General features: G+C 38.0%; 3 protein-coding genes across 5 annotated transcripts; 2 read left to right on the top strand and 1 right to left on the bottom strand.

Moving 5' to 3' along the window:
- Positions 1 to 44: 44 nt before the first annotated feature.
- LOC111790227 (uncharacterized) lies at positions 45 to 19207 on the bottom strand. 3 transcript variants are annotated; one of them, XM_087121960.1, is made up of 51 exons: positions 18921 to 19207; positions 18126 to 18423; positions 17546 to 17774; positions 17068 to 17407; positions 16869 to 16982; positions 16661 to 16789; positions 16278 to 16469; positions 15939 to 16133; positions 15639 to 15776; positions 15374 to 15496; positions 14996 to 15252; positions 14564 to 14667; positions 14335 to 14429; positions 14062 to 14256; positions 12816 to 12953; positions 12601 to 12697; positions 12452 to 12519; positions 11304 to 11449; positions 10969 to 11077; positions 10740 to 10886; positions 10524 to 10571; positions 10313 to 10441; positions 9868 to 10107; positions 9143 to 9283; positions 8973 to 9058; positions 8757 to 8862; positions 7625 to 7720; positions 7336 to 7488; positions 6494 to 6676; positions 6194 to 6408; positions 5975 to 6107; positions 5764 to 5889; positions 5249 to 5293; positions 5087 to 5164; positions 4835 to 4951; positions 4027 to 4153; positions 3852 to 3952; positions 3634 to 3771; positions 3462 to 3539; positions 3095 to 3241; positions 2852 to 2983; positions 2661 to 2690; positions 2429 to 2575; positions 2288 to 2349; positions 1876 to 2029; positions 1580 to 1771; positions 1397 to 1501; positions 966 to 1100; positions 647 to 883; positions 434 to 535; positions 45 to 351 (listed from the first exon to the last, which is right to left on the bottom strand). In XM_087121960.1, the coding sequence occupies exons 1-51, from the start codon at positions 19017 to 19019 to the stop codon at positions 202 to 204; spliced, it is 7146 nt and encodes a 2381-aa protein (XP_086978086.1). In that variant the 5' UTR covers positions 19020 to 19207; the 3' UTR covers positions 45 to 201. The 3 variants fall into 3 exon arrangements, with proteins under 3 accessions (XP_086978086.1, XP_023526846.2, XP_086978087.1); XM_023671078.2 differs by having other exon boundaries at positions 12601 to 12676; XM_087121961.1 differs by lacking the exon at positions 18921 to 19207 and having other exon boundaries at positions 17546 to 17706; positions 18126 to 18266.
- A 756-nt stretch (positions 19208 to 19963) lies between these two features.
- Positions 19964 to 20794, top strand: LOC111790233 (uncharacterized). The gene is made up of 2 exons (XM_023671087.2): positions 19964 to 20082; positions 20151 to 20794. Exons 1-2 carry the CDS (start codon positions 19985 to 19987, stop codon positions 20389 to 20391), a joined length of 339 nt encoding a protein of 112 aa, XP_023526855.1. The 5' UTR covers positions 19964 to 19984; the 3' UTR covers positions 20392 to 20794.
- Positions 20795 to 22205: 1411 nt separating this feature from the next.
- Positions 22206 to 24360, top strand: LOC111790230 (squamosa promoter-binding-like protein 7). The gene is made up of 3 exons (XM_023671080.2): positions 22206 to 23219; positions 23324 to 23445; positions 23705 to 24360. The coding sequence occupies exons 1-3, from the start codon at positions 22642 to 22644 to the stop codon at positions 24175 to 24177; spliced, it is 1173 nt and encodes a 390-aa protein (XP_023526848.1). The 5' UTR covers positions 22206 to 22641; the 3' UTR covers positions 24178 to 24360.
- Positions 24361 to 24500: the final 140 nt, after the last annotated feature.

Below are 24500 nucleotides of genomic sequence, written 5' to 3'. Positions count from 1 at the left end.
ATCTATTGCAAAAGAAATGTAATGAGATCTGAAGGCTGGTGCCAGAAAACAAAAGAAAATTGAAATCATATTCAATTTTAAATTGAGAAAAAAATATTATTTACATATTAAACAAACATTGGCATTGACTACACAATCGTATCGTTGGGATGGGAATAAATACTCTGTACATTACAGCCAAATACAGAAGAGACTACTAAACTAGTGGGCGGTATCAGGTACCCAATTTTGAACCATGTTCTCGTCTGCAGATTTAGGGCCACCGCAGGATCTAGAGACCGACTCAAATAGTCTTTCGATATCTGGTGCACATCTTATAAAGGACCGGTTCCAAAAGTTGTATCTTGGATTCTGAAAAAAAATATTAGAATAAAACTCAAAATTTGGAGGATGAAAATCGTTCTATGAAATCTTGACTCACGCTGGAATGTACCTTAATAAGTTCAATGAATGTAATCAGCAGTCCCCATGGATGAGGTCTATTGACAATGAGGCGTTCCAACAACACTCTTGTTATCTGCTCCTGGATAATTTCCTGCACATGTTCCAACCACAACATTATTTTTTAACTATTGTCCGTGTTACCAACCGATCACAGTTCCAGCAGGCAAAAATGTACGAAATGAACTCGAACAGAAGAACTCACCTGAGTCGATTCAGCGAAAAGGTATAGGAGCACAAAAGAGAAGTAATGGGTGTGGGTATTCGGATAACGAAGTTGGTTTGCAACGGCATTGAGGAAGAGGTACCGCCCTTCAGTATCCAACTCCACGATCAGAGTCTGGAAAATATCTAGAGCAGCACCCACCAGAAATACTGCTAATGTAACAGTATTAGCCGTTGACTGAGCATGAGGACTTCTTGCCTGAAGTTGTTGGATGGCCTGAACAATAGTCGTTAAAGTATGCATTAGCCAGAGATTATCACAAGTAAAAGAAGGGTTTGAGAGGTAGAGACGCAAGTACCTGCATCCCGACGTAAAGTACGAGGGAGTTGATCAAAGGCACATTGTAACGCGTCCCAGCAGAAGCAGCTTCAATGGGAGGAAGTAGCAACTTCTGCTTCAGATCAGCCAGAAACGATGATCCCTGTTGCCTTGTCTGCAGACGGAGGAAAAGAGAATCACAATTTTATTTCAAAATTACCAACAAAAACGAAAAACCTTGTTAAAGGAACTTATTTAGAGCTGGATCTTGTTAAGGGAATTTCCCTTTCACACCTTTAAATAGCCGTAAGCTAGGATGAAAACTTCATTCATCCAATAAAGAAATCATGAACTTCTCAATTGTTCTACAACAAGAATCGACCACTATGTTGCTGTTTTGTTTGAACTCGTGTGAAACCAATCAATCTTTCTCGCATGTATATTAAATAGTGAATGCCAAGAACAAAATACCTTGAGATACTCATCCACGTCGGCCTTCATCTGCTTTGATTTAAGAGCTCCATCCACCTCAGATAGAATACGTGGGGATTGATTGATTTCCGCAAGCAAGTCAATCTGCACGTGATGAAAATTTTTGTCCCTTATAATTGGATTTCCATGATTAAAATGGTTGCGAAAATACGAATACTAGACCTTCAAATTGGGGGTGGACGGATCTGGTAGTCTCATGTTACGAGGAAACGCACTAAGGATAATATTCCGCATCTGAATGCAGCTAGGAGGAATCACATCGCAGAAAGTAAAATGATAGTCACATAGGAACTCAGGGAAATCATGAAGTAAGACAAGCAACACCCTAAGGGTGCCTTTATAAAGAAAATAAACCTGCAAAAAATAGATGAAACAAAAAAAAATTAGTGCCACCATACAAACAAAAAACGCTCGGCAGTAACGAGACTGAAGACTGAAAAAAAATAGTAGGGGCTAACCGGTGGTCCAAGTTCAGCGTTCCGCAAAAATGGCTCCATGAATTGGAACACGTCTACCAGCAAACGCTGGATGTATGGCCAACCCTTCTGACTATTCCCAGTAAGCATCTTTGGCATAAAACTTCTATGACTAACCAGCTCAAGCCAAGCATAGCTGGTGAAAGAATAGCCAGCATGAAGTAATTGCAATAATAGAAAAATTAAAGAAAAGAACAAAACGTATCTGTGTAACCATCCATGAACGAATATATATAGGCGTAACCCACCATCATTATTGCAAATTAATTTTGTCAAGGCTGCCACGACCTATTTTACTATATATATATATTTTTTTTCGCTCTAAATAAAACTTTTGATGCACAAAATAATATCAAGGATTTATAGAAAAAAACGGTAGCAAATTGGCACTAACCTGAACGCTGGAATCTTAAGAGGGTGCAACGCATGAAATGCATTAGCAAAAGCTGTCAATATCTGCAATGTGATTACTTCAGATTTTAGATTATTCATGAAGGAAAGAGAAAAGCAAATGTTAGGGCAAAATGATTCATACCTGAAAGTTGGCACCATCAACAATAGGTTCTAGACAGCCAAGGTCAGGAAGCCAGTTAATAAACAATCTAAAATATGGTCTCGGATTAAACGATGCTTTCTTCTCTTCGGCATCTTTCTGAATGAATCTTACAGTCACTGCCAGAATCTGGAGCATACAGAAAAGAATTAGCAAGTCATGAACAACCATGCAAAATATAAAAAAGGCAAAAAGTACTTCTACAGCTCATTACCCTGGATAAAAGAGAAGTTTTACCAGATCCCTGAAAATAAAATAATGGGAAGTGTCAGATGAATATTAGCTCATGCGATAACTGCATATCACAATCTTCTATTCAAGAGCATGACAAAAAAAAATCAAATATATATTAGGCAAAAGAGCCAAAGAAGCAGATGGGCAATATTTCAAAAAGTCAGCGCTCACCTTCAAGATCGAAAATACAAGCTTGGCATAAATGTCGATCGCAAGGAATGATAGATTCTGTATTTGTTGTGGTGATTGTAATGCACCCGAATTAATTACTTCAGATGATAAACAATGTGCCACAGAAATTTCCTAAATTGAAAAGCATGCAGTGAGTTGGCAAAAGAAAAATATGATTCAATGCTCAACACATAATTCTTCTAAAATAAGTTTAAAAAAGAAAAAAAGAAAAAAAAAGCATACTGTGAGCAGACGGAAAAACCGATCCGTCATATCATCCCCTTTCAGAAGCCCATTCTGATGTAATTGTAATATGAAATGGTTAAATGCGGCTTCATTAGCACCGGGTAGCTCACATATTCGGTACCATTCAGCAAATAGTATTGATACCTACAACAAACAAGTACATTCAAAACCATTAGAATCTCCATTTTTAATTAACTAAATGCTAATTTATGGATAATTAAAATTAATTAAAAAGAAAACCATTGTCCGCCATGGTGTGGAATGAGGTACAAAAACAATATGAAAAGCTCTCAAAGAATTGAAGTATGATATAAAAGGCCATCATGCAGTGAAATATCATCAAGGATTCCAATAATCTAGTTACCTGATCACGAAAACCAACTGGATCTTCAGATTCGAGAAAACTAGAATCTTCTCTGTTTGCTGTGGAATGTCCAGGAGCCTGTTAGAGAAAAATGGCACAAAACTGAGGAATTAGGGGGGAAAAAACACATTCCTAAATGTTATTAGTAATTATAGTATTCTTCTAAAGAAACCTTTTTGTCTCTGGCAAGTCTAGCCTTATCCTCTTTCCCAACGTTAACCCCAGATATAGCAGCTGTACTAGCAGATGGATTCTTGATTATCTCAACCAGTTGTTGCAAAGGCTCTGAAGATCCAGGTTTTGCAGCTACCTACAAATTAAACGCGAAAGAAGCTTTACCAAAGTACCACGGGAGAGTGTCCTCCACTAAAACTGATATAGAATACGAACCTTAGCTAATGCATCAACAAGATTGTGAAGTTCGGAAATAACACTTGATTCTTCCACAACCAATGTTTGGAGGAGGGATATGGCAAACTCTGTTGCGGCCTCTGACAAATTGCATAAATGGTCAGTTCATACTGGCATAACAAAGAACATCAATAAAATTAATACATTCACTTACTATTCCTGCCTCCATCAATTAGTTTCGCCATATGAACATTATATTCTGCAAGATTTAGTAGTTCACTGCGAATAAGGCCAAGAGTAATGTCCTTGTTGTACTTCCGCTCTTCCTCGGAGTAAATCACCTGTAAACAATAAAGTTGGGGAGAAAATGATGTATCGAAGGCTGGCTTTAGAAACAAAGAGTTAGAAACTGGAAAAATGAATATATGTGAATTACACCTAATACCACAGGGAAAACGTTAATGCATGAAGAACTTGGTAAATACATGAGTTCACCATAGGTACTCAACAAATAGTATATATATATATATTGATACAAACACATATCGGCAAATATATATCTATATATAGTCGGCATTTATATAGAGGTGGTTCTGTGTAGGTTGTTCTATATATTAATGAGAGAATCCCCGGAAGGGGAGAATTATAAGACAAGGTAATAAATAAAATAATATAAGAATCTATTATGGTACATAGTTCAAGTCAAAAGATAGTAAATCCATTCATTCTTTTTCTATAAAAATTACATAATATTATTTAGTCTAATTATGCATGAATTAGTATAATTATAAAATACCTTGTAGCACAATTCAAAAACATTAATAGAAAAAAAATAAACATTAAGTTGAGGTATCCATTCTGACAACTATCACCGAACTTACCCTCTATTTATGTGCCATTAGTGGAGATATATAAGAAATTAAGTGTGTAAACAAAGATAAGGGCAAGAAAAAAATTGAAGGAGAAGTAATGAAAGTAATAGGTAAAAAACGATTAATTAGGAGCATTAAAGAAGACCATACCCAGCTAGTAAGTTCCTTTACAACTAGCTTGCAAACATCGCGAATGGCAATCAGAATGGCAAGATGGGCACCAACATGAAAAGTGTTTGATGCATTGTCGTATAAAACTTTAAACACCTGTATTTTAAATGTAGATCCAGATTGAGGGAGATAAAACAGCAAAAAGAAAATTGAAACAATCAGTAGATAAAATAATGAGGAGAGAATCGAAAAATGGGAATAGTCTCTCGGTTCAAGAGAAAATTAAACGACCTTTTGCGCCACAGCAAGAGCAGCTTCATCCCGACTTACACATCTTAGTATGATCTCAGGAACCTCGGCAATGACACCCTAAACAGAAATCATTTCCATGTAAGACTTTAACTTTTGAATGCCAGAACTGAAGAGTCACTTGTTGAATTCACAAAAGTATACCTGGAAGTCAGTTTCCCGAGCCTCATTACTAACCAAAGCCTCCAACTGACACAAGACAATATGGTAACTTCATAAGTTAAGTACATACATCCAAAAAAGCAGAACAGCTATATTACAAAAACTAAAGGCTGATTGTTTTATTCCCGTATCAAAGGGCAGCAGCCCTCCAGTTTCTATTGCATCCAGGCCCCTTTATACTGTCACAGGCTACATATATGATATAACACTCAATAAAATGCGAAGAAAATTGAAAGGGTAGACAACTCAAATCGCCCTTTTTCATATATCTGTCATCCCCTAAACAATCCCCTTCATACCATAGGGCTACTTATTGAGCAAAGGAATCTAAATGAAAAGGAAAGATGAAATGCATGTAGGGAAAATAAATGCAAGCTCTTGTCTCTCCTGTGTTCAAAAGAAAATACAATGTGGTATAGACAACCATCATTCATAGAACTAAGTTAAATAGAAATGGACATTAAGCAACAATAATTAGACGCTAGAGCAGTGGTGACCTTCTGTGAAATAACTTGGAATTTATCCAATGCATCTCTGGTGGTAAGTGAGGGTTCTGACATAGTAGTCGCAAGACGATCAGTTGTGATAGGTGAGGACAATGGTTGGGAAGAAGATCCAGGTTCCTAAAACATAGTGGCATATATCAAATTGGATAGAATTTCACCCCGGTACTACATATTCTTGAAAAATAAAAGGTAGTTGTCCAACCTTTATATTGTCAGAGGTATCAGCTGCAGGGAGCTCAGGGGTTGATGCAGCCAAAGGGAAAGAAGCAACGCCCAAATCATTTTCTGGACCTCGCACGCCAACACCATCAGCAGCAATATGTCCTGGAGTTGCACTGAAATATTGCACAGAGGAAATGATTGAGGCAACTAAATGTGCTTATAATGGAAACAATATAAGACATTAGCTGATCTGCAAAACCTTAGTTGGGGCACACAGGTAGGGTCTACAGCATCATCCAGAGACCGAGATCCTCCTTCAAGTCCAGCAACAAGTCCAGATGTGTATCCTGAGTTCAGTTGTCCCGATGACAAACCAAATTGACTACTCAAACCAGTACCACTAGCTGTAATTGAAGAACCAGTAGACTGTGCAGCTTGGCTATTTTGATTTTGCAAGGGAAGCCTAACAAAATCCTGAAGGATATACACAAAACGTACACTCTTATACCCCTCTTTTTGCGTAATATCAAAGTTCGCAATCATTGAGAAGGTTGCTCACCTCATAAACTCGCTGTTGTGAAATGGACAGATGTCCTGGCTTGGGACGGAGAGCCTCAGGCACAACACCAAGAGGTCCTTGTGCGTACATACCAGTGTCAAAAAAGGTTGTATTAACACCCTCTCTATGCTTCCTTCTTAAAGACAGCTGTTGGGCTATTTCACCGTCAATGGTTTGTATAGCCTGAAAGAATACCATAACCAAAAACAAATTGTAAGGCATGTGTTATATAATACCATGCCATATAATACCAGGAACAAAAGTATATATATATAAAAAATGAGAAAAGATTTCTTAAAAGAAATTGAATGATAATTTCCGGAGGTCCCCTAATTCCAATCAATTGAGGGTAGAGATTGATTGGAAGTAATGTTCTAGAGAGAGATAATAACCCGACAGAATACAATTAAATAACAGGAAAAAAAAAATAAAGGCTGCAATATATAAAAACCTTAAGTACTATGTAGAGTACAAAATTACATCAAATGGAAATCAAAAGCATTATAATGAAATTTAAAAAAATAAAAATAAATAAATGTTGGTTGTTATAAAAACAAAATACACATGAATATGCGCATGACATTATTTTCCCAACGCAAAGCACTCAAGGTTTCCGTTGTCTAAAAAATTCAACTGCTGAACATAGAGATGTTTTAACAGATACAGAATTGATGGGAAAAAAAAAAGGTAAAGCCTTTTCTCAATAACTTTGTAAAGCTTGGATTGTTAACAAAATCTGACATACTTTCAACATACTAACAACAGATGCCTGCCTGCTAATATGGAACTGTAAATTATTCCCATAATATCAAGACCGATGCCCACTTTCAGGATCCACTGACCTTATCTGTAGCAGCCTGTTCAATTATGGCACAGCCAAGATCAAGGTTATCATTTGTAACAAGCTGAACAGCTTGCTCAAGCAGATCACTGGCAACGCCCAAATTCTGGAGAGAACTTCTGAGTTGACTTGATATTGAACCTCGTAAAGGTTCCTAAAACAAATAAATTGTACTAAGTTGATTAGAAACAAAATAAAATCAATGTGAAACAATCAACCATAAGGTTTTATCATAAGCTCCACATAATAAAAACTGCATCATCTCAAAAGTTCACTAGAGAATGATAAACCTTGCAAGTCACGTGTGCTAGACATCCAGCCAGACTAGCAACCATCAAATGCGCTGCATTAAATATTCGGGTCTCATCTGATTCCATGGCGTAATCCTACAGTTGCAGATGATACAAATACATGGAAGGAATAAACATAATGAAAAAATATGGAATAACCCAGAAAAGTTCATAATTAAAAATTAAAACACACAACAACAAGAAGTTCCAAAATAGGGCAAGTAAGGTATCCACCTAATCTGCCAAGAAAGAACATTTATGAGGCAAAAATGAGACTTTCAATCAAAATAGAGAACAATGCAGTAGTTGAATTATTTTTTTCAAGGACAACACTGTAAGAACTAGATAATAGAAGTTCACAGATGAATATATACGAATACAGTTTTAAGCAGTAAAGCATCTTGATTAGAAGACAGCAAATGTGCTGTCTGTTTTTCGAACTAAACAAAAAATAAGATAAAATAAATATGAACTCCAAAAGCATTCCGGTTTAAACAAATATCTAGCCAACACAGCCAGTGTGCTACTGTTATTATTATTTTGTTTGTATGGGAGACAACTTGATTGATGATTGAAATTTACAAAAGGGATATAATATCAATAATGTTTACCAAAGACCTTCCCAAATATAACTATAAGAAGTAAAAATATTAGAGAGTTTACACCAAGATATAAGTTGGTAAACAACATTGTTGAAAACTTTTGTATAACTATGTGTCTTTTCCAAGAATATTATTTGATTTCTTTCTTTTCACTGATTCCAAAGGAAAGCCAAGATGAAATTTTGGAGACTTTTGCTCCGAGGATGAGGAAGGTTCTTTGGTTCTTTATGATGATGGCATGTTTTTCTAGTGATGTTGTCACAACTTGTGGATCAGGGATAAGAAGTGGCACAGTAGATATTCGGCCAGTGTGATATCATCAACAATGACTTCGTCAAAAATAACTAAAATGAAGCTGATGTTCATGATGAAAACGTTATCAAGGATATTTGTTCATAAAACATCATCCTCAGATTTCTAAACAAACCTAAAAATAATCCAAAAGGTGCATAAGCTCAGTAGAAATGTAGAATTGCATATAAGATCATTTTAAAAAGAGAATGTCAATGAAGCCAACTTATAGATAAAACCTTCAAAACCAGTTCCTTTGTTGTTTGGGTGGCTATAGAGACACTACGCTGCACAATACCAGAAACGATCTCTTTGACAGCTCTATCCATTGCAATTGGAACTGCTCTGTAGTAGCATGTGCAAAAGAAGAGATATAAACACAACTATTTTACCAAGAGTAGCTTTACCGTGGATAATTGCTTAAACTAAAAGTTACAATAGCATAAGCTCCAAACCTCTGAAAATGAATGTGCAATCCCAAACTATTAAGCTTCTGGTTGATCACAACAAGACTTCCTATATTAGGGATACCCGCAGGAAGCTGCAATAACAAGAAATAGCCAATAAGGAAAATGTTGTTATCCAAGTTAGAAGACTTCAAATAATTCACAGGATGCAATCATACCTGATTGGTTGAGAATGGTGATGGCGACGTTGTAGCTTGTAAGAGTCCAGGGGCAGTAGGAAGCTGATCAGACAAGCCCAGCGCAGCAAGCTTTTCGTCTTCCATTAATGTGCCAGAAGAAAGATGAAGCGGGGGAACGTACTACAACCAAAAATAAATTAGAAGATAAGAAATCAGCAATAGCAATTGCAATAAAATAGAACAGAGAAATTGTCTAGTCTGAGGATTGCATGGTTCAGCCATCTACTTTGGCTATTTCGTTCCAGCTACCTAACTAGTGCTCCAGGTCTATAACCAGAAAAATGTTATAAAGCTATATGGATGAAAAAACTATAGAAAATAAAAACTTCCATGACCGTTTTTTTTTTTCTTCTCTTTTTCCAATGAGACAATACTTGTGGAAGTAAACAAGGTTCCACAGTGACTTCAGTTTAATGTGGTGTTTCTCCAACAAGACTCAAAACTGTCACAATACCCCTTATGGAGAGAGTAATAGTTTGGTATTACTGTGAGAGAGAGAGAGAGAGAGAGAGAGAGAGAGAGAGAGGAACTTATGAGAAGAACGCAGGAATCTGAGAGGAACTAATTTAGGACTTGTAAAATGCTTTTAATTAAATTTGAGGCTTACACCTCGAAATCGATAGGAAAAGCCTCAGGGCTGCCATAGCCTTCCTTTCGTTAGTGAATGAGTTAATCACCTACAAGAAGGAAAGAGCTTAACAAACCTGCGATAACAGGTGAGTGTGATTTCCAGAATTCGATGGTGTTGCAACCTCCAGTGGAAGCTCCACTTGATTTAAAGAAGACATTATGCTGGGCTTTGCTTCAGCTACCATCTGCGTCTGAGATGCTCCAACGTCCTTATTAGAAAAATCAGGATTACCTTCAACTTCTCTCTTCCGGTCTTTAAGAAGAGAAGTTGGCGTTATTTCTTTCATATCCACACTAAGATTCTTAAACAGAACCTGTAAAAAATCAATGCAAGACTAATTAAATTCAGTGGTAGGAAGAAATTCTTGAATCCTCCCTAGTGCTCCCTTGACTGTATATATTTCATTTAATCAATGATATTCTCTCATCCAAAACAAAAGTATTATTTCCGTTGAAAATTTACAGCTAACTGCATCCATAGTGCCAATGCCTTTACAGTCTTGAAGTGTGCATACATACCTCAATGTCAAACTTCAGGTTCATTTTCAAGTTAGGCATTGAATAAATCTCTGCCAGTAGTCCAAGAATGCCCATGGTCCAAGGGTTTGGGGGTTGGTATGCTAAACTACTTTGACATGGTTCAAGAACCTACAGCCATAATAATATAAAGGTAAGATCAGGATACTCAAACAAAGGTACCAAAAATATTCCCCTTACAGTACAATCATACCTTAGAAGTAAATGGTATTACAGCAATCATTAACCCTTTTTCATATGCCTGCCAAAATGGAGAAGTGAGTGCAAAGAAGAAAATAATAATAGTAAAACAGAAACAAACGTTAAATGGTATGGTTATCAAGAAAACATAAATGATGTGAAGAGGAGGAAGTCCCCAAAGTCCCTCCGTGGAATGAATCAAAACTGACAAAAGCAAACACTATCTTACCTCAATTATCAAAGATTTTGGATCTATTTCACGAGCTCGCAATACTTGATTCCTGCCAATTGTTAGTTTCCCAAGCCAGCTTCCCAAATTCTTCAGCAGTGAACGTTCTTCTGAGCTTGATTTTATAAGCTCTGATCCTAACAGAACCTGGAGAGAAGAGGAAAAAAATAAAAGTTCACTACCATGCCAGGCACTGATTGCACCACACATCCAAGAAGAAAAAAAACACCTTGCAGTTCTCGTAAGTAGCCTGAACAATCTCTTTACTCAAAGCTTTTGAATTAACTCGGTCCAGAAACTTCAAATACAAGTCATGGAAATTTGGCTCAATGCTAGCCCTGTAAAGCAATATATTGTCGGATGTTATTAATGTAGCTCATTTAAAAACCAACATTTTCTCTAGGGGGATTTTTCTAGAACGTCCCAACAGTTCCACCCCCCTAATAAAACTACAGAACATGCCTTTTAGTTTTCAGCTCATTGATATCATCCAATAAATTCGTTTACACATTGCAGATAGTTCGGTGTAAAAAATACATACAAGAAATCAAAGTAACTTCGAACCTCTTCATGACCATATACTGAGCAAACCAGGGGAAAAACTGCTCCTTCAAAATCTCCGAAAATTCTTTTGCTTTGGCTTCAAGATTAGCAAGTGAAATATTATTAATCATAAATGAAATCTTATCCTGTACATCCGATGCGGGAGCCTGCACACATAATGAGACTTATGAGAAGGTTAGATGTGCAGACATAAATTCAGAGTCCATAAAAAGAAATAAAACCCACTGGGGAGCAATTAAATAAAAATACAATATAGAGGAATATATAATCTCACTTCAATGCTACAAAGAGAAGTCCTAAACTAGAAAATGTGGAAGAAAGAAACGTATAGATAAAATTACGCTCTGAATGTCCACAGCCTCGGCATATCATTTGTTGGGAATCTTCCAACCAACATTCAAGCAAGGATTATCTCCTGCCACCAGCATCTTGGAGAACTCCTTCAATGATGATTCATCAATCTCATATTTCAATAAGAAATCTCTAACCATCTCCCAGAACACAAGTTATCCTTTCTTATTCAGACCAACAAAACACAAAAACTTTCTTCCATTCATGGGGGACCGAACTGAACATACAAAGAACCCCCCTTGATGAGAGATGAATTTAGAACCTCTAAAAGTGTCAGAAAAGTCTGTCTTGCTTAAAAAAAAATCATTAGTAACCAACAAATGAAGAAACTCTAACAAAACTGATGGCGGAAGGGGGCTAAGGCCAATGAGGCAGGAAAGGTGATACAGAAGAGAATTCCTAGGCATTCAGCTCCTCAAGAGGATTTAGAACAACTGGTTCAAAATTTTGGGTCTTAAAGTGGGTCGTTAGCCAGCTGTTTACCTTGGTCTTTTGGGAGGCAACCCTTCCAGTACTCGGTTTTGGTAACGGGTGATGGAGAAGTTACAACACAAGCTTCAATACTGGAAATTTTCCTTTATTTCCAAGGGTGATAGGCATAATCTTTTACATTGGAATGTATACGTATATATCTTCGGCTAAGTGCAGATTTGAATGAAATTTTCTTAAATTATACGTAAAAGTCATGGTTATTATATCAATAATATGACAAATAAGAATCTCCTACCACATTCACATTCATCAAGACTCTCTGACTTGATAATATCATTCAAAAGATAGCACAATGAATGGAGTACCTCTAGAGGAGTTTCTCTTTTCTCAGCCGCAGCAACAAGCGTTTCAATATTCAAAGCTGAACCAAACCCTGTCAAAGGATAAAACATAACCATTACGTTCATTCCAAACAAGCAACAAAATTTTCAATGCCTAACGTCGAAGAACTAACTGGTAGAAGCAGCCCCCCGTGAAGGACGGACAAAACCAGAGGCAGAAGTCAACACAGCTGGAGTACTGATTGTATTCTGCACCCACAATTGTAGCAACTTACAGAGAGATAGAAAGGGATATTTAATTGTTAATAATTAGGATGAACAAAGGTACATAGCATAAGATTCTAATGCAAATGGACGACAAAACTAGGAGAAAGAATAATGAGTTTACCTTTTGATTTGTAGGAGCATCACCTACGGGTTGAATTGAAGTTTGCCCCACAGAAGATAAAAATTGTTTTACATCACTGACTGATGATCCAATGACTTTAAGTCGATCATCCATGGCAGTTTCATGTTTTTGTTGAAGCTGCATTGTCGAAGAAAGTTGTTATAATAAATAATCTAACAGATATTTGCCACCAAAAAGTTATCTCTTTCTCTATAGCAACACAACACATTAAAGACCCAACGCTCCTTTTCCCTCTTCAAAAATATTTTTCTTTTAAGAAACTAAGCCTTTATTGAAGAAAAATGAAGTACATACAAAAAACAAGCCACAAAAAGAATCCCACAACTAACCCCATGATACTAATTCAAATGAATAAAACAAAGTTGAAAATTACAAAAAGCTCAATGGACGGATTCCCACAAGGAAGCATCCAAACATAATTCTACACTTCCCGCGCAAGGGAGAACTCAAGAGCACCTCCTCGATCATAGAACCATAGCCTCTCTCTACCCCTTACACCACAAGACCTTAATACAAAAGCCCAATCCACATGGTCGCAAGTTTTCTCAAAATGAATCTTGAGCATCACCCTTTCCTTCTTCCTCATTGTATAATCCTCAATGGCTTCATTCGATTTAAACTTTGCCTACCCTCAAGAAAAGAACCTCCGGCATTTGATTTAATAATGGGGAGCACTTTCTAGGGTTAGCATTGTGTTGATCTTATACAAGCTACTAATAAGACTTGTAGGCCCAAAGTCTTTAACCTTAAAAGATTCCCATTTTGGAATCAAACAAACGTAAGCCTCACACACTACAGAGTCGATAATCCCTCTCATGGAACTTACATAAAACTTTCCACAAGTCCTTCACTTTCACCCAATTAAAAAATAGAATGCCATAGTGAAGCCATCCGGCCCAGGCAAATTTTGACAGATTTATAGCTAGCTACGTAGTTTAACTTCCAATTTGAGCACCCTCTCAAAACTTTGTTTTGTAACTACTATTTTTTCAGCCACACCAATTGGAATAATTATTTCTATGCTCCCTGATTCAGGGGGCTGCCACTTCACTGAACCTTATGGTTTCAATAATGAAAAGGTTCCTAGTTTCCATTCAGAAAAACCTTTCATTTGTGGCATACGTGAACATTTCTTGTGCATATCATGATATACCACTAAATTAAAAAGTCAAAGATATAATCTGGACATGGTAACAAAAAATGCAACTAAAAGATAAGTTGCCACCTCCACATTTCCTGCAGTAGCATCAGAATCAGAATGGCCTGCAGATAGCCTCAGAAGAGCCTGTTCAATGAAAGCAACAAGTTCCACATGCGTGCTTCGTAAATGTGATATTTGCAGAATATGATTGCAGTACTGTGGCCACTCAATCAAACGATCCACAAACTGCTCTACAGCCTTGGTACCAAACACAAACATCTGCCCAAAAAAAAATGTTAACCACAAATAACATAATAAGCACAAACGAAACCTCACTCTCGAACATGCAATACAAACTTTTGAATCTGCAGGTTTACGAAGTGCATCAAGGACACCACGCAATGCAATCCCAAGAGTAAGGTGAGTTACAAGCTGATGCTTAATAACAGAGCCTGAAAAGCAATGAAAAAAAATGAACAATTTGGGATACAAAAAGACACATGAAATAAATCTATAAAACTAAAATATATATAATTTTTTTAAAAGTTACAAAATAAAACCCTCAAAATATCAACAAGAAACTCACCAAAGAGAACTGCCGCAATTTTCAGCTGTCTTTCAGGATATTTCGGGAAGAATCTATACTCCTCAAAAAGATTTGCAATCATGCATTCGAAAATTGATTGTTCCCTGCAAGCATGTAGTGAGCTGCCCATTCTAATCAAGCTAATTTATTTTGGGGTAAAGAACGTGAAAGATTCATTAATAAAGAAGATTGAAATGGGAAAAAGTTGCATGCACTTGATTGCTGATGGTGAAAACATGAAAATTACTTATTGCAGGACTGAAAACGAAAAAGAGTTCCAAAATATACTGTAGTTGACTCTTACAGTGTGGATTCATCCAATATCATAGTACATGAGAAATTATGGAAATTGGTCATAAACACATTTCACAGTAAAATAAACGTCCTTAAAAACAAGACAATCATGCCCAACAGATAACTAAAATACAGCACCTTTTAACTGAAGATTCCTTGTACCGAGAAAGCATTTGAACCATCGCTTCAATGGTCAACTGACCGGAAAACATTTGTTGGAAGTAGGAATTAGCTTCGGCCTCAATGTCATCTGTATATCCTCCTTCTGCTCCAGGCGCATCTGGAGCATCACCGTTTTGCAGCTTTGGGTTCGACTCCAGAACAGCATCATGCAACTTCTCCATTTCCTCAAATAGTTTAGCAGAAGCAGTAGTACTCACATTAGATCTTAGAACCTGATATTAACAACTACGTTAGTCATACTTATTCCATTTTACATATGTACAACATTACATTCAAACCCCTGCATAGAAGAAAGAATTTGGTGGTGGGAGTACTGGAGTTTTTCCATAGTACCTTCAAGAAAGTAGAAGCAGTGTCGAGATAAATATTTGAAATCGCATTGGAAGGATAAAAAGGTTTGGTTGTAAAATCTTGAGATCCCCCATAATGAATCCCTTTTAAGAACTTGAGGCATTCCTGCAACATTAATCTCATAAGTTTTCACTTTATAATCAAAGCTGAAAGCCTGATGTCAGCACACAAATATTCTTCAAATGACAAACGTTTTAATATCAAGAACACAGTTCTAAAGGTCAGGCAACCAACTGAAAAATACTACCTCAAAAAATACATCTTTGTATGTGTTCAAACTGTTACTCAACCACTTCTCAAGGTCTAAACATTCCTGTCGTGAAGCAATAGCAGCTAATCTGATACTGCAGGAAGGAGGAATCATATCTAGTACTGACAAAAGTATCTGCAAAATGATATGGTGGACAAAAAGAAATTTCAGATTTGAAAATAACATAAACGGTTAGAAACGATAATCGGTACACCATGAATATGGTTCATATCATCTCTGCCACGCAAAGATAGATAAATAGAGAGAGGGGAGAGAGAGAACTTAGTATTAGCCTACCTTCAATTCTTGGCAGATTTCAACTATCCTAACCATGCAATCTGGATCACTGTTTTGAGCATCCACAAATCCCCGTAACACCAGATTAAGGTTAACATGCCATAGCTGAAAGATTAAATCACTACCAAGAGGATTTCTTAACATCAATGGGAAGATTGAAAAAGAAACTTCGAACTGGAGAAGATTGTATGCGGTCTGCAAGAAAATATGTAAAAATTTACAACCAGATCAGGATATGCATATGTGAGATACACAGAGAGGACAAATGTAACAAATAAATTTATTTATAAAAATAAAAAAATAAACCCCTCAGGGCAAAGGAGACAAGAAAAAATGTACGTTAGTATGTGCCATCCCAAGTAGCAATAGCTCAGGCCAGTTTTTAAGAGGAAACTCCAGCATTGATTGCACAGATCTAGCATGACCTCTCTCAGCAAGTTCACACAGTATATCCAAAAGATCAAGACACATCCATGCTTGATTTGTATGTCCAAGTTGAAGCTTATGGCCATGCAGTCCATCAATATAAGCCTACAAAAATGTCTCATCCAATGTAAAATATTAGGAATATGTATTGCCATAAGAGGGAGGAGAATGATTAGTTTCAACAATAAAAGTTAATGATTAGTTCCAACAATAAAAGTTACACCGCCATTGAAGTACGCTAGATGTAAGCAAGCAAAATAGGGAAGTCGTTGAAGTGTCCTAAACATTGGCCATACCAGCTGTCTCCCAGAGTGAGCAAATGTAAATATTTCAGGTGGTGCCGACACAGCATGTTTAAGGAAGGAAATCTGACCCTCCATATTCTTCCAAACCGAACCACAAATAGTATGAAGAGGAAACGTGTCCTGCAATCTCAACCAAAGATTGGATTAACAAGGGATGAATTATTTCATCTCAGTACATCCCAAACAAAGCAAACGATACCTGGCATGCACGTCTATATACAGACATGAAAAATGTGAATGCTTCCTCATTAGGTATGTAAAAACCCTCGTGATCCAGATTTTCCATTACTCTTATCCAGTCAATGCTAGGTGCCTGAATCAAGAAAGCATGGTAAGAAAAATAAAGGAAGATAGAAATTTGTGGGAATAGGACATGCAGATAAAGAAAAAAGGCTCACAAGTTGCTTCACTGTGTCTATGAGAACATCCACATCCCATGAGTTCAAGGATGGAAGATCAGATAAGGCGCTGCAACCCAAAGCTAGACTAAAAGTTGTATATAAATTTCGACTGTCCTCAAGACCAGTGTGATTGCGAGCTATCATGCCAAGTATCTTAGAGATAGTAATCTCTGTCAGCGGCAAGAAGAGGGACACGATCTCTTTGCATTGTGTAGCATTGACTGTGCATCCATAACCCAGTTCCTTCATAATATCTCCCATGCTCATTTCCTTCTCCATTTCGGCTAAGATGGAATCAAAATCATTATCACGGGACTCATGTGACAGATTTACATTCCTGCAATGGACAGAAAAAGTTGTCAAGTAAATAATAATATTACAAAAAGCACAGGTCCCACCAAAATTCACCAGAAATCGACAAGCCAAGGTCTCATACATAAATAGTGAAGATTATATTTAAGAGATTCTTCAGCACCTTAAAATTTTCTCCTCTCGCAATTCATCTGAAAGCAGCGGTGACAAAACAAACTCTGTAACATCTTTTAACTGCACCAAAGATAGCATTTGCATGAAGGAATCTAAATGCTTTGAGAGCCCTTCAGACCGTTGGAGGAACATGATAATATCCTGAATTTGCTGAGTGGAATCCATAGATACAGCATTAGCACAAAGTTCCTCAATCTGAGTAATGCAGAAGTTATTTCCTGAAAAAAATAAAATAAATAAAAAGGCACAACCTATGAAGTCCCCGCAAGAAAAATAAACATAATACTTTCTAACTAGCTACACGAGTCTATTTCGTTGATGAGGTAAACTCAAATTGTGAACTTGTAAGTTGTCAAAGCAAAATCAAGCTGGGCCCTATGTTAATATTTATCAAAACATAGCTACAAGCTCCATATTAACAAATAAATAAATAATTAAAGGAAAGATGGCAGGCATAAAGATTAGAGGAGTTCCCTGTATAGATCTTGGTCTGTCACGAAATAGAAGTAGTTGATAGCAAATTAACAACCACAAAACGTCAATAATTAATGGTAACTTCTAGAACTTACCACACGTCCTTGTATTGAGATTTTCAGAATCTGAAACAGCGAGACCAACTCCAATTCTTTCACACATTGACAAGTTTAACAGATTCGAGATGTTCTCAAGAATAACTTGGTTGATATCTCTAGTTTTAAGGGACTCGCAAAATATTGTACTAAAATTGGGTCTGTCCAAGAGATGCTTGAAAACAGAGGAAACAACTAGTCGCAACAGCGGGTTGTCCAAATCTGACCCATGACTAGTGAAATGATCCAAACAAGTTCTGAGCAGTATGAAGCTTCCTTCAACTCCACAGTCAATAAACTGAAGCACATTTAAGACATTAATTCAGTCAAATGCTTAAAATATATTTCAATGTAAAAGATCAGCGCAATGGTTAAGTGTAATGCTTAATCGCAAAGGCGATTACTTCACGTGCTGCAATTTGGAAAGGGTATCCAATAGAACTCTGTTTCCTAATTCTTCTATTTCGGGGTTGTAAACATAGCTTTCATGAAGAAAAAAGAAAGACAGAACGACACAAATAAACAGAGGCACATATACATAGAAGCTTTTCAAGTAAACACCTTAAACTGTTTTACAAGAATGCCTGGAGATCAAAATGAGAAACGTAGTGGAAATGGAGAATTGATTAAAAAGGAAATGCGTGAAACAAGCGTTGATTAAATCTAAATCTAGGCCACGAATCGCATCACACGAAATGAAATAATTTTATGAGCAGAGCAGAGCTCAAATGATAGTTGGCAAGTATGACCGGAAAAGGCAAGGAAGGGGAGGCGATGTAAAAGGCAAGATGATACCTCGCAGAGCTCGTTGAGAATGGATTCAGCATTAGATTCAGTCAAGCTGTGGAGGAGGAAGCGAATCTGAGACGACGTCGTAGCCGAAAACATCAGCATGGCTACCCAAATCGGGAAGCTAGGGTTTTCCACCACAGAAGCTGAGGCTCGGCAGGCTGAGTGAGTGCAAGGAAGAAGAAGAATGAAAGGAAGGTTGAAGAAGCGGTTCGCAGAGAGATTGCGGGAACAGGAACAGGGAGGTTTGGAGAGAGAAAAAAGGCGAGATGATGGTGAGCACGAGAGACCAAATTTATGGCGCACAATTCTATTTATATTCTCTTCTAATTGAAACTCAACTGGAGCTGGAACTCAACTTTGAGACACTCTGGTCTGGTCCGGTCTAATGGGCCGTCCAAACCGAACATGCGTGGCTCATCCAAAAATAATAATAAAAATAAAAATACCGGTCCTGTACTTTCGTTTTATTTTTTATTTCTATTTATTTTAGTCTATTTAAGTGATTGAATGTAAAAAATAATAATAATTTTAATCCCTTTAAAAAATAAAAATAAAACTTTTACTTATAAAAAATATAAAAAAAACTCTAATATTTTAAAATAAATTTAACCCGACATATCTATTTTATGGAATGTGATGACAAAATTAAGGTGAAGCTAAATGAATCAGGCACCTAGTATTATGTTTTGCTACATAAATATGTTTGAACGACGGTACACCGAATAATTTTGAATAATTTTGAATAAATTTTTGTAAATCAACACATAGTCAGTTAGTTGACGATAGAGATGAGGACATTGACAAAGTTTTGGAAATGTAGTTGGGTGCTTATTAAATCCAAATGAAGGAGAGAATCTGAAGAGTACAGAAATAAGGCATTCCGCGTGTACGTCCTTACATAATATATTTATATATACACCTGGAATTGAAGAAAAAATAATAAATAAAAAGGCTGTCAAAGAAAATGAGAGGTTCACACGCCCACTCCATTCCCATATATATATATATATATATATATATATATATATATATATATATGCGTACAATTCCCCTGTAACCCCCAAGCCATGGATTTGAATCGCCCCCTCTGTTGCCTGTGTGGCGACGTCGGTTTTCCAGCCAAGCTCTTCCGCTGCGCCAATTGCTCCAACCGCTTCCAGCACTCGTAAGGACACTCACGCTCTTCTTTTCTTTCTCGCCCTTTTCGTACCAACTTCAATTTTGGTAGTTCAGTTATTGCAGTAACTTCTACTGCGGGGAATCGGCCGACCCAATAACTCGACTCTGCGATTGGTGCCGAACCGAACACACAACTCGCCGCCCTGGCCCTGCGGCTGCCAACAATGGCGCCACATCCCAAAAGCCTCACAAAATCACTGATCAAATTACTGAAACAAAAAGCTCTGCCACTGGAGTGCCCTCGCCTCGCCCTGCTCCACGCCGCTACAAGCTTCTCAAGGATGTCATGTGTTGAATCCATTAACCTGCTCTTAAAATAAACTAAAGATTGTAAACCTTGAATAGTAATTTCTAATTTGAAATCATGTTTAGTGCACTAAATTGTATCTGTAGCTATATGCAATTTCAAGTGAGCATATGCATGTAACTGCAACTCTGTTGGTTTACGGTTATAAAATGTGTCCGACTTGAAACCAGCCGCCGGTGTGTCGGCCGCATCCAGGTGTTGGTCGGAATCAGACGATGGGCCCATTTCGAAAACGACTTGCGAAATGCGTACGTCAGCACCCAGGCCGTTTTTCGAAAACGTCCATGCAAGGTGTGGATAGGGGTGTTTTAGGGAAAAATACAAGATTTTAGTGGGCCGCTGTATTCGACCCATATTACATACTAATTTGGGCTGTCGCACCTTGAGTCCATTTGAGAGCCTTGAAAATGATGAATACCTGGAAAATCCTTGAAAATAATAATTTGACGACAAAATGATTAAAAATACATATTGGATACACAAAAGTGAATGTCACTCCAAAAGCAGGGAGATGAAGAAAGGGGAAGAAATGTTTTTTTTAAGCATTTGAATAAGCAGGAGCAATCAAGTGAAATAAAAGGTTGTGGGTAAGAAGGGGTCAGACTCGACTTTGTTTGGAGAGTGATCATTCATTTCCTGGTTGTTTATGGATTAGGGTAAAAAAACAAGTTGTAAATATAATCAAAATACTTGCTTCACTCAACCCGTTATATATCCCCTATAATGGTAACAGTGCTTTATGAAAACTGGTATGATTGGAGAGGAAATAAATGGAGAAGAGAGAGAAGCAAATAATTGAGAAGAGAGAGAGAGAGAATAGAGTAAATAGATTGGCAGAGAGAATCAGGGCCCATCTCCTTCCTTTCTTTTTTATGACTTCACCCATCACAGGCCAAGGCCCCATCTTGACTCAGCTTTGATGGAACCTCTTTTCCCATTTTTCTTTTCCCATTTCTTTTCCCATTTTTCTTTTCCCATTTCTTTTCCCATTTTTCTTTTCCCATTTCTTTTCCCATTTTTCTTTTCCCATTTCTTTTCCCATTTTTCTTTTCCCATTTCTTTTCCCATTTCTTTTCCCATTTTTCTTTTCCCATTTCTTTTCCCTTCTCTTTTCCCTTCTCTTTTCCCATTTCTTTTCCCTTCTCTTTTCCCTTCTCTTTCTCTTTCCTCCTCTTTCCTAATTTTTCCTGTTTCATTACAAAATAATTATAAAAAAACACACACACACCAGTGGGTCCCACCAGATGTTTATTTATTCATTGTTGATGGATTAGAACAGGTTTTTGGAATTCCAAATGTTTCATTAAAAGAAACAATCTATTAATCTCATCATGCTCCAATCTGTGTTTTCGAGTACATTTGCAGTTTTTTTCTTTCTTTTTTATCCCAAACATAATAATAATAATAATAATAATAATAATAATACATTATTTCTTTATTTTGGTTATGCAAATCGGATTGGAGAGATGTTTGGACATGTGTACTCCCAAGATATATTTGTCTTCGCTGCTTTCCCCGCCGTACACGTGGCAGAATCCTATCAGACTTCCTGTCTCTTCCTTGGACCCCATCCTCCATCCTTTTTTTATTATTAATTAATCGGGGAGAGGGGGCTTCAAAGAGAATGGTGAGGAGTGGTCGCAATCAGGCACTGTGGGTCAATCTTTGCTGTTTTTGGGAAGATCTTGAGGTGGACCCCACATTTAACACGTGTATGGCCTACCCCCTTTCCCTTCCTTTCTCTCTCCACTCACACTCTTTATTCTCTCACCTCGCATTTAATTAACTTATTTCCTTCTCTTTTCTTTCTTTTTCTGTATTTTTTTTTTACTCCAATTAATTTACATAAGGGATGAAATTGTATCATTTCTTACCACTTTCCTCCCCTCCTCTCTCTCCCCTACTACTCAGAGACTGCAATTCTGCAGCCTTTCCTTTCGTCCACTCACTTTAACCCCCATCCATTGCCCTTTTACTAACCCCCATCCATTGCCCTTTTACAAACCCCCATCCATTGCCCTTTTACTAACCCTTTACAATTATATCAGAGAACACTCTTCACTGCTTCACTCTTTCTCTCTCTCTGACTCTGTTTTTCCCGACATCAACCTCTTCCTTCCCTCTTTTGGTATAAATTCCCCCAACCCCATCTCCCTCTCTTCCTTCTCTCACCAACCCACCAATCCTCTCCTCCTCTTTTCCTTCTCTACCCCTTCCACTTCTGCACCCACTCCTAAAATGGAGATGGAGATCTGCGCCAACTTGATGGGACACTCCAATCCCACCAGAGACCAAACTCCCAACGCCACTAATCTTTCTTGCCCCAATAACATCTGGGACTTCAATTCCTCCCGCTTCGACTTGGATTGGGCCACTGCCAACTCTCTCTGCCCCGACACCACCCGATCCCAACCCATGTCCGCCCACGCCCTCTGGCTCCACCCACATGACGCGGACGCCCGCCACCACCAGTTTCTCTATGCTGCCGATCACCAGCGCGCCCATTTCCACCCAGACCCCCACCTCATGTGTTTGAAGCTCGGCAAGAGGCACTACTTCGAGGACGCCACTGCGCCGTCCGTCGTGGGAGGCTTCGCCACGGTGGGGAAGAGAGGGAAGGCTTTATACGGTGGAGATGGAGGGCCTTATGGCCCAGTTCCGACGACCGTACCCCGGTGCCAAGTGGAGGGATGCCATGTGGCGCTGGTGAACGCGAAGGACTACCACCGTAGGCATAGAGTGTGCGAGATGCACTCGAAGGCTCCAAAAGTTGTGGTTGTAGGCTTAGAGCAGAGGTTCTGTCAGCAGTGTAGCAGGTGGAGCACTTCAAAAGACACTAACTTTTGAGATTAAATTATGTGTAGAAGATAATAGGAAAATGAAAAGAAAAATAAAAAACAAGAATTGGGTTGTTGTGTAGGTTCCATGTGATTTCAGAGTTTGATGACTCAAAGAGGAGCTGTAGGAGGAGATTGGCAGGGCACAATGAGAGGAGAAGAAAGAGTTCTCATGAATCTGTGGCGGCAAGGAACTGCACCCAAGGTACCAAATTCCCCTATCAATCTGTTGGGTACTCAACAAACCAATTCTTATCCCAATTATTATGTTTTTGGAATAAAGGAGAGAAGAAGAAACACCAGTTTTAGTTTCCTTCTTATTCTCAACCTCCAAATATGGTTCAAGAGTGACAAAAAAAAAAAAAAAAGAGAGAGAGAGGGAGAGAGAGAGAGAGAATTCAGATTAATCCAGTATCTTGGGAATCGAATTGATTTTGCCCTAACATTTGGGGGGGGAATTGCAGAAAACAAGCCTATGACAGGTAGCATTGCATACATACCATCGCCGACGGGACGTGCTCTCTCTCTTCTGTCATCGAAGAAAGAAACATGGGCGACCTCATCGGAGCTGTCGCTGAGGTCGAGTGCAGCACTCCGAGAACTGATAGCGGAGAATCGCGCCGCCATTCTCGCTCGTCAGCTGATTCTGGACAGAGATTGGCACTTGAACCACGCGGCGGCGACGGATGACTTCGGAGGAGGCGGCGGCGGCGTTGGATTCCATCAGCAGCAGGGGTTGTATTGCGAGCAGCAGCAGCAGCAACAGAGCTGGGAGGGGATGAATGAAAATGGCGGTGCGCACGTGACGCTGGACCTGATGCAGGCGCCGAGCACCGCGTTTGGGATGCTGTCCGTGAGAGGGAAATCGAAGGAGGAAGATGAAGAATGTTGCGAGTTATGGAACTCCTTTCACGATCACGATTCTCACGTTGTTTAGAAGTATATTATAATTATAGAGATGTATGTGTAGTCCTCTTAAGTGGAACCACGAACATTTGGTAACTGTACAATTCTTTGTTTTCCCGCCCATTTTCTTCCCCTTTATTGTAATTTTGTCGTAGAGCTCAGCAATTGTAGAGTACCTTTCATGGTGTTTTATTTACTCAACTATGTTTGGATACATTTACTGTTTTATCCATTATTGAATTAAATTTTACATTTGTATTAGATCATTAGACGTGCTTAAACACCTTAGACTGTATAGATTAGATACTCATTGTTGTAAGACTTTGCCTCTTATACTACACACTAACTATTATT

Source organism: Cucurbita pepo, chromosome 3 (genome assembly GCF_057944985.1).
Source record: "Cucurbita pepo subsp. pepo isolate OVF chromosome 3, ASM5794498v1, whole genome shotgun sequence".
NCBI classification, from domain to species: domain Eukaryota; kingdom Viridiplantae; phylum Streptophyta; class Magnoliopsida; order Cucurbitales; family Cucurbitaceae; genus Cucurbita; species Cucurbita pepo.
Note: the sequence above shows the minus strand (reverse complement) of the source record. Positions and strands in the feature narration are given on the sequence as shown.